At 40.9% G+C, this 18007-nt stretch overlaps 1 protein-coding gene across 1 annotated transcript; it reads left to right on the top strand.

Annotated features, from left to right (window-relative positions):
• Positions 1-2563: 2563 nt before the first annotated feature.
• On the top strand, positions 2564-17620 carry LOC134577416 (F-box only protein 6-like). The gene is made up of 6 exons (XM_063436143.1): positions 2564-2680; positions 6911-7170; positions 9116-9242; positions 14326-14421; positions 14504-14639; positions 17048-17620. Exons 2-6 carry the CDS (start codon positions 6912-6914, stop codon positions 17195-17197), a joined length of 768 nt encoding a protein of 255 aa, XP_063292213.1. The 5' UTR covers positions 2564-2680; position 6911; the 3' UTR covers positions 17198-17620.
• Positions 17621-18007: the final 387 nt, after the last annotated feature.

The raw sequence follows: 18007 nt of genomic DNA, 5'->3' as shown, positions 1-18007 counted from the left end.
ACAGAGGGGTGGAGGGCCCTGCTCCATGAGCTATTAAATGCAGGTGTGCTTTTTTGTGTAGTGTTGGTGCTTGATTGAAGGGGTGCTTGTATGTTAATATTTGTGTTTGATTGCAGGAGTGTGTTTGGATGTAATGGCTTTTAAATGTTAATGTACACTTGTGTGTAGTATTGGTGTTAGAGTGAAGCAGTGTGTTTATATATAATTTTGCAGTGTGAATGCAGGGGTGTGTTTGCATGTAATGTTTGTGTTAGATTGTAGGAGTGTGTGTCATGATGTGTTGGTGTTTGATAGCTTGGATATATGCACAATCACACATACACTGCCAAATACATACTCTTACACAGATATACATACGCATTAACATACAGATACAGACATATAAACACTGACACATACTCAGAAAATTAACACATGCACACACTGACATATACACGCACCCTGATACACAGATAGATGCATACTGACACACGCACACTGGACACTGACATACACTTGCACTCTGACACACTGATGCATACTCTGATCTACATACTTACACAGATATACATACACATATATACATACTTACACATACAAATACAGACACAAAGATACACACCCTGACACACAGATATACACATCTTGACACACAGACAAACACACTGTGACACAGATACACTCAATCTGACATAAACACATAAATGTAGATTTTTATATTTGCAGCCACACTCCTGCTAACATTCCTCTCGTTTCCAGGAGGGTGGTTTGCTGGGAGTCCTGCTGCTGCTGGCTGAGGGGTCCGCTGGAGCAATTGTTCCAACCCCCCATGCTGCCTATTCCCCCCCACATGGCACGCTCAGTAAGAAGCTGGAAGGAAGCAACCTGCTGTCACTTCCTGCCAACCGGTAGATATCACAGGGGCCCGGTCGTGCTCTTAAAGGTCCGCAGTGCCTGGCCGGGCACCTGTTCAATAAAGGAACAATACCCATCGGTTGGCCCTAAGTCACCAGCTGCACCGGTAGTAGTTCCGTCACTGGATTTAACTCCTAAATGGCAGAGAACTGAGCAGTGAGACTGCAGGGACATGATCCATACACCAAAACTGCTTCATTAAGCTAAAGTAGTTTTGTCGACTATAGTGTCCCTTTAAGAATGAGTGGTCATATCAGTGTGTGGGTGTTTGTGAAAAAAAAAATCAATTTCAGTATTAATGTTCATTATATTTATGCAGCGCTACGGAATCTGATGGCGCTATATAAATAATATAATAATAATAATAATTACATGACATTATCGTGTTAAAGATAAAGTGGGACTTTTGCTTCTCTGATATATATTTATATATATATTTTTTAATCCAAATGGTTAGTTTTATTTTATTCCATTACAATGTGTTCAAGGCGTACGATGCAAATAATCTTGACTCCCATGATGCTATGCGTGCAGCACAATGGTACGAATGCATGGGCACTCTTTTGTATGGACAATGCCGTGTATATACCGGAGTGCACAGCTGGGAAAATGCCACCACCTGCACCAATAACTGGTACAGAGGTAAGTGTACTTCTGTTGTACACTTACCTTTCCTGTTCACTTTGCCCCAGTAAACATGTGAAAATAATTCAACGGCATGAAGGACTGAGAAACTGACATTATAAATTGTCTCCTGCACCAGTTTCTGTTGGTTTTCTAGTTTTACACACATTGAAGAAGAAGAAAAATATACTGTCTCTTTACAGAGACTTTGTGGATAACATGTCTGGGGAGGTGTGACTACGCTGTATAAACAAAGTGATTTAACTCCTAAATGGCAGAGAATTGAGCAGTGCGACTGCAGGGGAATGGTCTATACACTATAACCACTTCATTAAGCTAAAGTTTCTATGGTACTTAGAGTGTCCCTTTAAGGGTTATACAGTTTACAAACGGTTTAACCCCAAAGGTGCCCAGACGGTGCCGGTCAGCTCAGACCATTTCTCCTTGGCCCCTGACTTCAAGCCTCGGACTGGGCGTCCGTTGACATTCTCAGCCTATCACTTGTTTCCTGTTGAGAAAAATGTACGAGAAATGTTATTTGTCTCATGCAGTTTTATCAAACAGAAACGAGTATGACCACTAAACGATATACCCCCCCTTCTAACGTGCATAACTGAGAGCAAATATATTTATTTCAATAGCCAAAATCTTGGTAATTCCCCAGATTGAACCATTTGTCATGGTCATTTTTGTAGTTTCCATTTGCTAAATCCCCACAGGAAGATTCTCACAATACCATGCAGACAGGTGGGGTAACATTATAGTGCAAATGATTTATTATATTTATTATATTAACACTGTGCTGGCAGATTGAACCAGAACAAAGCTGAGAGCTGTGAGTTTGTTTAAACCAGAAACCACAGACTTTCAACAAATATAAGATTATAATATCCACCTTCCCCTTTCAATGACAGGCAGGAAGTGAGATTTAACAGAACCCCCTCCCCCTCTCTCTGAGTGTAAAACCATAGACAGTCAGATCATGTGTTCTATGTCTGAGTGTAAAACTAAAGACACAGCAGTCCTGGTGGGTCCGCCATTTTGTTGAAGACCCTGGATAAGCACTGTTTTCTTTACTGGATACATCACTGGAGCCTCCATTTTCCCGGAGACCGAGGTCCCTCCCTCTCCATGGATTTGGGCTGCTGGATTACAAACAGAGGTAACAAAATATAAACAAAATAACCCAAACGGATACTTAGTGTCTCCTTCTAATCTGCATAATATGAGCAGGGCTAAAGGTGAGCTGTGCTGCTCTGGGAATAAGAGATGTATTTAATGAGATGATAATGTGATTGGTGATTGATGGTTTATTTATTTAATAAGGTGATTATTAATAAGGCTTATTTTATTTAATTTGAATTTTCAATTTTTGGTGATGGTGGTGTTTGTAGGTCACTCAGTGTTTAGAATGAATTATAAGAGAATATAAAACATGCCAGCAGCATTATTGTGGGTGGGGAGTAATCTGATACATAATTAGTCCTTAAACCAGGACATGAGCAAAGATTGCTGAGATGGAGACTATTTTGTGCCTAAAATGTGTAATTTTCTCTTTAATCCCCCCCCTCCCCCCCCAATTCATGGTTTATTCACTAAGCTGTGATGTCAGGTGAATTCAGAGTGGAATTATTAGACAAAAATAACTAAATTAGAAATCCAGCTCCATTTTTTTTCTTTAACAATTTGAATTTCTGACAATTCACCGTGAATAAGCCCGGGTATGATTTCAGGTTTGAACGTGCCATAATTTACTGTTTGATTACAGTACGCAGAAATCATTGGTGCCCTGCATGAATTCATACCTCCCAACAGTCCCGTGTTTGGCAGGGCAGTCCTGAGTTCAGGGTCCTGTGCTGGTTTCATGGGTTTGCTCTCAGGTGTTCCATAAAAGGAACATGCGTTATTAGTAAACCCCTAAACCCCTGTCTTGGACCCAGACCTGCCACTGTTTGGGAGAAAGTAAATATGGAGATGTGATAACCATAACTGCATGCAGTGCGTGGACTCCCATATCTATGAGCTGTTATAAAGCAAAGCTATCTCCATCTGAAACACGTTAGGCCGGTTTTTTCTTGTGGGAAGATAGAATACATTTTTTTTAACCATTTTGTTTCTACTATTTTTGTTTTTCTATTGTGGGTATGTGTGTTCTCTTAGTAAATCCATAAGATTTTGAGAGTAATGCGCATTTAATCCTTTCGTTGCCAGGCATGGAAATGCACAGTAACGCAGATTTTAATATTCTTGTGGCTGAGCAAAAATGTGTTTTACCCGTTCACTGCTGAGCCAGAGAACTCACAGCACCGCATTTTAACCCCATCATTACCCGTTAACGAGGTCACAGTAATGCACTTCTAAAAGGCTGTATGTAATAAAGTGAGCTCATTAGTTTGGCACGGTTACAATAAACCACCTGTAATGGGTCTAAATATCTGGTAATGGAGATTAATGCCTACAGCAGTGTTCTCAACCATGACGAATGTGAAAGAAGCCTGTGGGTAAGTTACACCTACAAACCTGGCGTGATGGAAGTGCAATATGCATATCTTTGTGTCTGTATGACAAATGACGTATTCCTGGCTTAAATACACTACTGAATAAAACATTGAAATGTCCTATAATTTTTGTTAACTTTTTTCCTTGATATACTCTGTTTATAAGTAAACATAATATAAATCTTGGCAGTTCCTCTTTTAAGGACAGGTTTCAAATGATCGGTTCACTTTAAATGAGCTCCTCATAAATCATAGAAACTTACAATGTGGTGGAAGATAAATCTCTCAGGCCTGGACTGGCCAACGGGCAAACCGGGGAAATGCCTCTCCTGTCAGCCCATGCTGGGCTGCCGCTATCCAAAGATCTCTCTCACTGTCCCACAGACACTTCACCGCTGTGAGGCTAAAAGTTCCTTCTGCGAGATAGGCAATTCGGTGCGTTGGGTAGCACCACAATTTTGATATGTACAGTGATATATACAGTATGTATTATATAATAAACAAATATATAGTTAAAAGTCCAAAATGGTAAAACAAGTCCAAGAAATAATGTAGATATGCACTTATAAGAATACTTTTTCAACCAAGTCTCTGGGTAATTCCTCAAAGGGTGTAGCAAGGAGGGTTCAGCAGTGGAGTCCGTATGAAACAACAGAAACGAATAATAGGGTAGTATGTTCTTACAGGGATAAATTAAAAGAAAAACAATATTGTCCTACTCACGTATTGTGGAGCTGTAACTAGCTCCAGTATGAATGGCATACAGTGGTACAATCCCCACTTGCAAGGATACGTGATAAAGAAGTCTTTGTAGTAGGTGAACCATAAAAATAAAAAGAAACAACAATAGGGCTCACTGAATAAAATGCCTGGAGTAAGGATAAATGGAAACGTACTCACATTTGCCAGAGTGGACGGACTGCTCTATGGATCAGGCGTGGGTGGTATAATCCCCACCAATGATGTCTTTGGAGTAGTACTCACTTCGCCTCTACATCCAATATCACTAAAAAAAAAAACATGCTCCATCAAAGACCTTATATGCTGCAATACCAAAAATGTTATATATCTACTGGAGTGCCCATGTGGCCTCCAGTACGTTGGAATGACAACTAGGTGTTTAACCAGACTAGCTGAACACTGTCGAAAAATCATTCAGTATCAAAACACTTTCTAATCCATGATAAAAACACTAAACATCTAAAATGCATTGGTATCCAGAAGTGTAAAATGTCCTGGAGAGGTGGCGATGTCAAAAAGAAATGTATTGGGTCTCTCTTTTTTAATAACCCTTGCCTCAAATGGATTAAATGTAGACTTTGACCTTATTAATGTTCTTTATTTATTTTTATATTTTTTTTTAAATATTATAATGTTATAATATACTTTTTCAAATATTCTATGGAGATAATTCCCATTTTCTATAGATATTTTTATTCATTTTTACCATATGTTTTATGTTCATATGTATTTTCATTGTACTTATCTGTATTTTATGTTTAATCTTATAATTATTTGCTTTTAGCCTATTATACCATGTCTAAAAAATATATATTTTATGTTAATATACTAATTCAATGTAAAAGTCAGATATACCATTTTACACAGTTATACATATATTAGAACATCAATTCTGGACTCTAAAGATGTTTTACTTATATTGCTATATTTTCTAATAATCGTGAAATCTGTGTCTAATATCCCCTCCACTTTCCCTATTCCATAATATTCTTTTTATTATCCAGCACAGGGTAAGGTCTCTCCATAAGACTATTTGCTTGTTTAAAAAATATTCATTTATTATTTTTATCTACCCAGAACTATTTTGTCTGTTTTTAAATAAATATTTAAATTTTTTTGACCACTTCAATATATCCGTTTTTATCACATATAAGCTTAGTTTTGTAAATATAAATATAACCAATATATTAATCCCATCTCTCTCAACATATAGAGTGTTAATTTTTAAAGGTATACAATAGATTATCATTATGCTAATGAAGCCCTTTTGGTGCCAATTTCAAATTGACAATCCCTCATTCCCCTGTTTAAACTCTCATATGTCAGATCTCTCCTTTTTATCTCCACTTGAAGAAGCCCTAGTGGCAAAATGTGTTGTGGTTACTATTCATGCTGTTTTAACCTGTTTTATTATTGTATGAATAAAGGTACTTTGGCTTATTTTACACTTTACTAGATTGTGCAATTTTACAATTTTTTTTTTATACATTTTTATTATCACTACTATTTTATTTTTATTTTATTTTATTTTACCTCATACTGCCTGGCACCTGATTTTTTTTCTCCAGTGAGTACTACTCCAAAGACATCCTTGGTGGGGATTATACCACCCACGCCTGATCCATAGAGCAGTCTGTCTGCAAGTAGGTTTCCATTCATCCTTACTCCAGGCATTTTATTCAGTGAGCCCTATTGTTGTTTTTTATTTTTATGGTCCACCTACTACAAAGACTTCATTCTCACGTATCCTTGAAGGGTGGGGATTGTACCACTGTATGCCATTCATACTGGAGCTAGTTACAGCTCCATAACATGTGAGTAGGACTATATAATTTTCCCCTGTGAGAACATACTACCTTATTATTCCCTTCTGTTGTTTCATACGGACTCCACTGCTGAACCCACCCTGCCAAGCCCATTGAGGAATTACCCAGAGACTTGGTAGAAAAATACTTCTGATAAGTGCATAGCTACATTATCTCTTGGACTTGTTTTACCATTTTGGACTTTTAACTATATATTTTATTATTTCCCTCTCTACTTCCTGGCTAAGGGTCAGGTCTGTGTGCAAGAGTTTTCCAGTCCATGTGCGTTTGATTAAGATAAAATGTGTGAATGCCTATTGCAGCTCAAAATGTTTGTATTCTGTGCAGGATGCAGAATTTCAATGATCTCCCGGAGGATGTCGTGCTGGAAATTCTCTCATTGGTCCCTAGTACAGACCTAACCCGTAGCTGCCGACGTGTCTGCTCTATGTGGAAGGACCTAACTGACTCTCCAACTCTGTGGAAGACAAAGTGTCAGCGAATGGGATACCTCCCCAAAGACTACGAAAGATATCCCAGTGACTGGAAGATTTATTATCGTCTCTGCAGCTTAAAAAAAAACTTACTGAAAAACCCATGTGCTTTAGGTAGGAATCATGTCTACATTCTATGAGTAACAAGTAAGACATTTTATCAACCTCTTAGTTTACTTTAATTGGAAAAAATATATATTTCCTATAGATCGATAGATCATGTCCCTACCGTCTCACTGCTCAATTCTCTGCCATTTAGGAGTTAAATTACTTTGTTTATGCAGCCGTAGCCACACCTCAATGCATCAATACAAATCCCACACCCTCACCACCAGGTGCAGGGCCGGCGCGTCCCATAGGCTAAGTAGGCGGCTGCCTGGGGACCACCCACTGGACCTCCAAATGGAAGCTAAGGATAAGCCCTATAAAACCATGGACATTGCAGGGAGGAATGTATTCTGCCCTTTTTCCAATACGTTTTCTCTTATTGCAATGTGTTGTGATTTAGATTTTTTTTTTATCTCTTGTTTATTAATAGCCGTTACAGTCTGCAGCAGCCTCCTGTGTGTCATTAAAGTTCAACTAACAGAGTAGATGATAACTTCTAAAGTAAACAGGCTGTGCTGTAACATCTGATGGAAAATAAAACATTTTGTTTTCATGCAGGCTGTGCCAGTCACAGCCAGTGGAAGTGTGATAAGGGCTGCATGGACAGAAACAAAAGTGATTTACCTCCTAAATGGCAAAGAATTGAGCAGTGAGACTGCAGGGGCATGATTTGTATACCAAAACCTATAGGACGTACCATTCTGTCCTAGAAAGCCAGGGCGCTAATGCCTTTAGGGCATATTGGCACTTCCTAATGTCCCGTTGTGAGCAGGGAAAAGTTGAAAAACATGCATAATTTAATACATATGCGTATATCTACTAAATTGTGATATTATTTTTTTTTTAATTTGGGATGTGGTGTTTCCTTAGGTTCTTAAGGGGGTTTGGAGAATTTCTTTAAACATGGGGTTCTTCCTAATGTTAGTGGCTGCAAACTGATCGATGAGCTCATACAACCCTTTTAAAGGAGCTCGTGGTGAGCAGAGTTAAATCTTTGCTCAACCTGGAAGACCCCAAATATCAATCAATACCTGAGTCTCCTCTCTGGGAGCTAGGGCCATATAGATGAGCAGTGAGCAGTGCTAATACAGCCTGTGAGCGTTTTACGCAACCTTTTAAATTAATTTTAATCCCTGATCGCTCAGTCACTGTAAGGGTGTCCGAGGAAGACCCCCATGGTCTAAAAAGATCCTGACAGGGTCTCCCTGCATGCCCCTTCAGATTATGATCGGTGTTGGTCTTAACAAGTTGCTCAGGGACAGCATGTTGGGAAGCAGCATGAGAGGGAGATCTCCCTATCATGCTACAAAACATGTGTAGGGGTATTGTTAGGGTAATGTAAATGTTAATTCTTGATTAGGATTACTGCTTTTTGGGGTTAGTGTAGTGTTAAGGTATACAGTTAGCTAGTTTAAGCTTAGGGGTAGAGCTATTTGGTGAGGGGGAGGAGGGTTGGTAAAGGGTTAGCATTAACTACCAAAAATGTATTTAGATCCCAGAATCTGAATTAACAATCAGGACTGATACATGAGTCTATTTTGATGTATTTTTCTTTAGTTGTGCTGGATGTGTAATAAGTATTTATTTATATTTTTTAGTGAGGCCAGTGACCGGTATAGCGGAAGATAATTGGGGTTTATTATCATTTGTACTTTTGTACTAGCTAATACGTCTAGCTCTGTTTTACAATTCTTGCTTTAGACAATAATTCCCAGTATTTACCAAATTAGTTCAGAGAATAAACCATGAAAAACAGTCCTGTTTATAATAATAAAACGTTTCATTTTGTGGCTATTAATATTTATAAAGAGCAATTCTCGGGCAAAGGTCTAAAAATGGAGCAACCCTTTAACATTCCATTGCTTGCCATGGTGTTCTATAACCCCCAAAGTAAGAGCCTTCCATTACAATTCATTTATTTTCATCCTCTAGTTTTGTTTTGCTTTTCCAGAAAAATTTAAACACTGGAAAATTGAAGAGAATGGGGGAGATAGGTGGAAGATAGAAGATTTGCCCGGAGAACATGGTCAGAATATCCACGATGAAAAAGTAAAAAAGTATTTTGTAACCTCATATGGGTAAGACTTCCACTGTTCATAATTCATAATGGTATAAATCTCCTGCCACTTCTGTATGCTGCAGTTCGTTTTAATATTATCGTGTGTGTTCAGCTGTTACAAATTCCCCTACAGAACCATCAATAAAGTGCAGTGTCAAGTGCCACCTTAAATGAACAGTCCAAGCACCATAATAACTACAGCAAGAGGATGTGTAATGTTGTCCTGTCGTGTCACCTCCTCCCCCCAACTTAAAAGGACCCTATAGGCACCCATCCCACTACATCTCATTGAAGGGGTCTGGGAGCAGTCTCCCTGTTCCACTTAGTCCTGTTTACATTGCAGTGCTAAGACACTCTCTGGTGCACAGCGCTGTTTTTGCCACGAGGCAAACAAGGCATTTGCCTTGGGAGGCACTTTCAAGGGGCGGCAAAATATGCTGCCCCAAATACCCAAGCAAATGCCTTGTTAGCCCCAGGGCAGACAGCTAGCTGAGCTACAGGAGGGTGGCAAGGGAGTGCTGATTTGTGAGCTCTCCCTGCTCAGCTCCCTTGTGCACTGTAGAGTGATTCCAGGAGCCGGAATATGACATCCGCCCACCTGGACCTGAACTGGCCGCCCGCCTGCCTGCCTTCCTGCCCAAAAAGCCCGGCTAGTAGCCCCACTGGACCCCAGGTAAAAAAAAAATCCACCCAGCTCTCCCAAAGGTATGGAGGCTGGTGGATATAAATTAAAATGAAAAAACTATCTGTGAGTGTAGGGGGGAAATGTGTGTGTCTGTCTGTCTGTCTGTCTCAGTGAGTGTGTGTATATGTCAGTGAGTGTGTGTGTGTGTGTGTCTGTCAATACTCACTCAGACACACACTGATGGACACACACAGTCACTCAGACACACAGTGTCTTAGCACTGCAACGTAAACATTGCATTTTCTCAGATAGTGCAATGTTTTACATTGCAGGACTGTATGTCTGTCAGTGTGTGTCTGAGTGATTGTGTGTGTGTCTGTCAGTGAATGTGTGTGTGTGTGTGTGTGTGTGTGTGTGTGTATCTGAGTGATTGTGTATGCCTTTGTGTGTGTCATTGTGTGTGCAGGTCAGTGAGTGTGTCTGTGAGTGATTCAGTGATTGTTTGTGTCTGTTAGATTGTGTCAAATAAGTGTGTGTGTGTCTGTCAGTCAAAGTGTGTGTTAGTCTTTAACAGGAAGAGGTGTGGCCTTGACAGGAATGGGTCGGGCAAATTTAAATTCGGGGGTGCCAGAGTTCCATCATGCCTAGGGCAGCACAGATCCAAAATACACTACTGCTTGTGGCTGTCTACCAGACTGCCACTAGAAACTCTTCTGAGAGTTTAGGACATCCAGCATCTGTAAAAACCAAACATTGTAAATTGAGCCAACGTTGTATTCCTAACGTTATAGATTCCCTTTAAGTAGTCAAAATATTTGGTAACAGTTTTCCTGCCTTTCTGCAGCGGAACTCTCACTTCGCAATAGAGAGGGAACGATGCAATCACTTGACAAAGCATGCTGCAGTGGTTATGGTGCTTCATTTAAAGTGGCACTGCCTCAGCAACCTTTAATTAGCACTGTCACTACCCTTGTTTTGGCACAACACACGTGTTAACTGAAAGATTGCAGTGGGCTGGGCTTTTTTATGTAGATTTGTTGTGTTTGTTATATTTTTATATTGTGTTCCGGACTGTCCTGCCACACGCCAGAGGACACAATGCCCACTTCATTACGCGGTCACAGCGACGGTGTTTAGCCTGCCTCATTTAATCAGTTTAAAGATTTTAGTAGATCTATATTCATCAAACAAGCTGTAGTAAAGTGATCTTTTTTATCATTTAAGGTTTGGGGCAGTTTTCCCTTCATTGCCGAACCATGTGCTAGTCGGTGTCTGTTATATTCATGTAGGGATTGGTCAGCATTGTTTGCTAGAACTTTTTACCAGAAATGACAGCAATGTGGTTTTGACACTATGTATGTGTTATGTGTGAAGCGAGAATTCTCAGATGATAAATTGTTTTCATTTTTGGTTGCAGAATTCTTAAAGGGACAGTATAGACAGGAGTCCTCCCTCTCTCCTCCTTACAACTTTTAAAGGACCACTATAGGCACCCAGACTACTGCAGCTCAAGGAAGTGTTCTGGGTGCCAGGTCCTCCTAGTTTGAACATTGCAGCTGAAAAAAATAGCTTTTCAGAGAAACCATGTTTACACTGAGGGTTAATCCAGCCTCTAGTGACTGTTTCCCTGACAGCCACAAGATGCTGCTTCCGCGATTTACACGGAGTAAATCACACTTAATTGACGCAAAGATCCCATAGGAAGGCATTGAGTAATGCTTTCCTATGGGCGGGTTTCAATGCGTGCGCAGCTCTTGCTGCGCCTGCGCACAGTGGCGTACATACCAGGGTCGCAGGGGTCGCGGCTGCGACCGGGCCCGGCCCACCAGGGGGCCCGGCACCTCCTGCGACCCGGTATGTACCCACAGGGCCAGCCTCTTCTGCTGGGGGGCCCAGGAGCCGGCCACCTCCGGGCCCCCCGAGGCTGGCCCTGCTGTCACCCGGCTGGCGGGCGCGCGAGGGAGCACTGTCCCCTGAGTGCTCCCTCTTCAGCTCCCTCGCGCACCGCACTGAAACCGGAGCCGGAAGATGACGTCATCTTCCGGCTCCGGTATCAGTACGCGGCGCGCGAGGGAGCTGAAGAGGGAGCATCCAGGGGACAGTGCTCCCTTGCGCGCCCGCCAGCCGGGTAACAGCAGGACCAGCAACACCACTGGACCCCAGGGAATTTAGAGAAAAAACGTGTGTGTGTGTTTAGTGAGTGTGTGTGTTAGTGAGTGTGTTAGTGAGTGTGTGTGTGTTAGTGTTAGTGAGTGTGTTAGTGAGAGTGTTAGTGAGAGTGTTAGTGAGAGTGTTAGTGAGAGTGTTAGTGAGAGTGTTAGTGAGAGTGTTAGTGAGAGTGTTAGTGAGAGTGTTAGTGAGAGTGTTAGTGAGAGTGTTAGTGAGAGTGTTAGTGAGAGTGTTAGTGAGAGTGTTAGTGAGAGTGTTAGTGAGAGTGTTAGTGAGAGTGTTAGTGAGAGTGTTAGTGAGAGTGTTAGTGAGAGTGTTAGTGAGAGTGTTAGTGAGTGTGTTAGTGAGTGTGTTAGTGAGTGTGTTAGTGAGTGTGTTAGTGAGTGTGTTAGTGAGTGTGTTAGTGAGTGTGTTAGTGAGTGTGTTAGTGAGTGTGTTAGTGAGTGTTAGTGAGTGTTAGTGAGTGTTAGTGAGTGTTAGTGAGTGTTAGTGAGTGTGTTAGTGTTAGTGAGTGTGTTAGTGTTAGTGAGTGTGTTAGTGTTAGTGAGTGTGTTAGTGTTAGTGAGTGTGTTAGTGTGTGTGTGTTAGTGTTAGTGTGAGTGTGTGAGTGTGTTAGTGTTAGTGTGTGAGTGTGTTAGTGAGTGTGTTAGTGAGTGTGTTAGTGAGTGTGTTAGTGAGTGTGTTAGTTTTAGAGTGTGTTAGTGTTAGTGTGTGTGTCTGTTACTGAGTATGTTTGTGTGCGTCTGTCAGTAAATGTGTGCGTCTGTTCATGAGAGTGTGTGTGTGTCTAAAGCACTTACCTTTCTCCAGCGCCGGGCTCCCTTGGCGCTGGGGATCTCTCCGTCCCGATCCGCCTCTCAGCTCCGAATGCACATGCGTGGCAAGAGCCACGCGCGCATTCAAACCGCCCATATAGGAAAGCATTACTCAATGCTTTCCTATGGACGTTCAGCGTCTTCTCACTGTGATTTTCACAGTGAGAATCGCAGAAAATCCTCTAGCGGCTGTCAATGAGACAGCCACTAGAGATGGATTAACCCTCAGTGAAACATAGCAGTTTCTCTGAAACTGCTATGTTAACAGCTGCAGGGTTAAAACTAGAGAGACCTGGCACCCAGACCACTTCATTGAGCTGATTTGATCTGGGTGTCTGTAGTGGTCCTTTAAGTGTATGTGTTTATGCATGCACTGGCATACATACCGCAGTCGCACGGGTCGCAGCCCTGCGACCAGGTGCCCGCCATGTGTTGCGGCCCCAGCCCGCGCAGAGTAAGCGCGGGGGGGGGGGGGGGCCCACAGATCAGTTTTCGCACCGGGGCCCCATGGGTTGTGTGTACGCCACTGCCTGCGCATTCAGATCTACTCGGGAGCTGACATCCATGGAGGAGGAGAGGTCACCAGCGCTGAGGGAGCCCGGCGATTAAGGTAAGCAAATAAATGGTTAATTAACCATTTAGTCTCCACGGAATGGGGCCCTAGTCACCTACACTGTGACTCAGGCTCTATAGCGTTAGGAATACATATTTGTTCCTTTAATGACTGATGGAAATAAAAGACACGACCTGTGCAAGAATGAGACTTTTATTGCTATCGTAATTACAGTAACTAATAGAAACATAGCATTATAAAGGTAACGAAGATCTAACATAAAGAAAAACAATTGACAAGAGACTGACGCCCCCATTTTAAGGCATTAAATAGATAATGCATTTACATTATGCAAATTAACATATAAAGAGACTACACTACACCGCAAGTGCCAGAAACACGTAGACCCCGCTTTCACCAGAAGAGGATCCACCAATCAGGAGCCTCATATGCCGATTTTTGGGGGCCGATTTTTTTTTCTAGTAGTTTGTCGTGCAACTTGAAGGATAACTTTGATTCAGCTCCAATACAGTCTATCATAGAAGGAAATAAGTGGTGTAAAGGAACAATCTATATTTTTAAAAATTGGATTTGTTTCTTATTTTTTTTTCTTCAATTTGATTTTAAAAAAATGACCATAAAACTTGCCTGTAAAGTATCGAGACAGACCCTTCTTCTAAACCCATCATCTATCGATGCAGTCACCAGTTATGACTTTTGTCCAGTCCGATGCTTCTCATAGCGCCTGGCTGTGTGCGATGACAATTAATATTTGTACAAGACCAAGGTACTCCTGGCACCATAACCACTACAGCGGCTTTAGTCGTTATGATTGGAGTAACTCTTTAAGAAAACTGTATTTACTGTTTAACACATTGTGACTTCTCAGGAGATAACAAAGCTGCAGTTGTGATGTGTTTTTTAATTTTTTTAATTATAGTTCTTGCATGAAATCCCAAATTATTGATCTCAAGAAAAATGGATACCAGGATAAATTAATGGATATTGTGCAGCCAGAGATTGTGATTAAAGACTGGTGAGTTTATGTAAACAGTGATGCGAAATGTTGCGTTTCTCACACGGTCTGCTTAATAGTTCACTCTTTTTACCTGCTGTAGGTTTGCTCCCAGACATGACTGTGGCTCTATGTATATAGTGCTGGTTCGTCTACTTTCCAAAAAAAAAGAAACCATACAGGAATTCTGTCCTGGACCTGTCTATATGGAGCAGTGGAGTAATGCCGAGTGGAAAGAGGTGCGGAGAACTTCATTTGTAACATGTCACTTGTCGTAAATTGTTCACATGTGTTTTTGTTGTACTGTCCTGAATCAGTAGAGCTAGATTTTGCTTTTTAATAGCAGTTAAATATGTAATATTTATTATTGTTGTTTCTCTTATTTATGATTATTTTATTATTTATATATCGCCAGCAAATTCCGTAGCGCTTATTACTTCTATATTCCCCAGCACTGGATTTAAACAGTAAATTGTATATTGAATAGCATACATTAGTATGTGAGCCAGAAATAAAGCAATCTTTGACGTACCAGCAAGGTATAGTCTGCTCATGTCAACACGCACTCACTATGCTCCTTCCTTCTTACACCACAACCATGAGGGCAAGCTGTAGTGGTTATGGTACTTGGAATATCCCATTAAATTGTTTCTTACCATACAGCATTTTCTGATTGTCATGCATAACAGAGTAGTGAGATGCTAAGACAGGTGGGGTAAACATGTCACATGTGTATTTATAATATTTATATCAAAGATATAAAATATTCTTGGAATCAGCCATGACTTGTGTGGTATATTCTGACGCATTGTTATATTACAGTGCAACTAAACATGGTGGCAATATGTAGGTGACTACTACTTACTTAGTTACATAGGCTTAAAAGAGACAGGTGTCCATCAAGTTTAGCCTTCCTCACATTTCTTTTTTGCTGTTGATTCAAAAGATACTTAATTGAACTACTCTACATTTCCCTTGAATTGAGAATAATATTAGGTTTGACATTCTGCCCTATATTCTTAATATTGAACAATATATAGAGACAAAGAGGACAAGCTTATGGGGTTAACAAGTTTACTTATAAAAAGGAGAGGTATTTAAAAAGCTGCGCAGTCTCATTACCACCATAATTACATAATGCTCCAGCACCAATCATATTACTCCCAGCCAATAGTCACATCATCTTCCAGCACCAATCACATTACTCCCAGCCAACAGTCACATCATCTTCCAGCACCAATCCGATTACTCCCAGCCAATAGTCACATCATCTTCCAGCACCAATCACATTACTCCCAGCCAATAGTCACATCATCTTCCAGCACCAATCACATTACTCCCAGCCAATTGTCACATTACTCCCAGCCAACAGTCACATCATCTTCCAGCACCAATCCGATTACTCCCAGCCAATAGTCACATCATCTTCCAGCACCAATCACATTACTCCCAGCCAATAGTCACATCATCTTCCAGCACCAATCACATTACTCCCAGCCAATTGTCACATTACTCCCAGCCAACAGTCACATCATCTTCCAGCACCAATCCGATTACTCCCAGCCAATAGTCACATCATCTTCCAGCACCAATCACATTACTCCCAGCCAATTGTCACATTACTCCCAGCCAATTGTCACATTACTCCCAGCCAACAGTCACATCATCTTCCAGCACCAATCCGATTACTCCCAGCCAATAGTCACAACATCTTCCAGCACCAATCACATTACTCCCAGCCAATTGTCATATTACTCCCAGCCAATAGTCACATCATCTTCCAGCACCAATCACATTACTCCCAGCCAATTGTCACATTACTCCCAGCCAACAGTCACATCATCTTCCAGCACCAATCACATTACTCCCAGCCAATAGTCACATCATCTTCCAGCACCAATCACATTACTCCCAGCCAATTGTCACATTACTCCCAGCCAATTGTCACATTACTCCCAGCCAACAGTCACATCATCTTCCAGCACCAATCCGATTACTCCCAGCCAATAGTCACAACATCTTCCAGCACCAATCACATTACTCCCAGCCAATAGTCACAACATCTTCCAGCACCAATCACATTACTCCCAGCCAATAGTCACAACATCTTCCAGCACCAATCACATTACTCCCAGCCAATAGTCACAACATCTTCCAGCACCAATCACATTACTCCCAGCCAATTGTCACATTACTCCCAGCCAATTGTCACATTACTCCCAGCCAACAGTCACATCATCTTCCAGCACCAATCACATTACTCCCAGCCAATAGTCACAACATCTTCCAGCACCAATCACATTACTCCCAGCCAATAGTCACAACATCTTCCAGCACCAATCACATTACTCCCAGCCAATTGTCACATTATTCCCAGCCAATATTCACATCATCGGCTGCATAGTCCGTTCCACCTCTCCAGGCTTTGTGATTGGCAAAGGTTAGATCTACTCCGTGTAGAATGTCTTATTGATAAGTAGTGTGATCCGAGGGCAAGCTGTGGGCTCAATTTATAGCTATGGAAGTAGAATTTCACATTTACTTGGAACCTAACTTACTATGTGTTGTTTTTGGGGTTTACAAAAACTGACATTTTCATGGACCTTTCTAAGTATTAAAAGATAGTAATTCCAAATTTCTTTCGCAGATGACTCACACATTTCGCGATTACGGAGAGGGAGTCCGTTATATATATTTCCAACATGGTGGAAAAGACACCCAGTTTTGGGCTGGATGGTATGGAGTCCGAGTGACTAACAGCAGTGTCACTATTCAACCAGAAAATCTCCTTGCGTGATCGTGGAATGACCAACGTATGCCCCTTATTCTGCTGCCACACTAGGACACTGGATATCTTTCAGCAAATTAATTTACCTTTTATAATCTGAAACTTATTTAAAGCCTTATTAGTAACGTGTCTAAACTGACTATGACACAAGAATGCTTTAAAATGTTCTGATTCTGCTAAAGGGACACTCTAAGCAACATAACCATTTAACAGCTCACTGTATTAGTTATGGTCTCTGAGTGCTGTCCCCATCCGAAGCACTCTCAGCCTATCACGTTTATCCACATCGGACAAAATTGGCACTGATAATGCTGAAGTGTAGATGCTACATTACCAACGTCACCAATGACGAGGGAGGTCTCTAGATGCCAGGGAGAGGCTCAGTCTTTTTCAAGCAACCCTCAAATATTTTGCAAACGAATCAAGGAAGGTGCCCAGAGACGTCTAGGCAACATAACCACTGCATTGCGCTGTAATACGGCACTGATCTCTAGTGGTTATGTTGATAGTGTGTCCCTTAAATAGATTTTCTTGTTTAAAAAATATTAAATGTCTTCATCTATGCAATGAAAATTATATTTAGAATTTGTCAGCTTTTTTTGCCTTAAATGTATAAATATACAACTTGTAAAGAGAGAGAATATAAAATCTAGCATGAATATTGATGATTTATTTATTTTATTTGATTGTATTTTTTTTGGATAAAGAAAAATTGTATCATTCCTTTAACGGGTAAAGATCATGTTACCATAGAAGACATGGATTAAGGTGAGAGAAGGGGAATTAGGTATTTAATATTATGGGAAAACAGGAAACAAC

The sequence above is a fragment of the Pelobates fuscus genome, chromosome 11 (assembly GCF_036172605.1).
Source record: "Pelobates fuscus isolate aPelFus1 chromosome 11, aPelFus1.pri, whole genome shotgun sequence".
Taxonomy (NCBI): Eukaryota; Metazoa; Chordata; class Amphibia; order Anura; family Pelobatidae; genus Pelobates; species Pelobates fuscus.
The sequence above is the reverse complement of the archived record's forward strand: the minus strand, read 5'-3'. Positions and strand labels throughout refer to the sequence as shown.

What these genes read in the sequence shown, in the direction of transcription:
- LOC134577416 (XM_063436143.1), top strand. Translation starts at nt 6,912, where the DNA reads ATGCAGAATTTCAATGATCTCCCGGAGGATGTCGTGCTGGAAATTCTC. An exon ending in TATTTTGTAACCTCATATGG is followed by an intron (nt 9,243 to 14,325) that starts GTAAGACTTCCA and finishes TTTTAATTATAG; the next exon opens with TTCTTGCATGAAATCCCAAA. An exon ending in GAGATTGTGATTAAAGACTG is followed by an intron (nt 14,422 to 14,503) that starts GTGAGTTTATGT and finishes TACCTGCTGTAG; the next exon opens with GTTTGCTCCCAGACATGACT.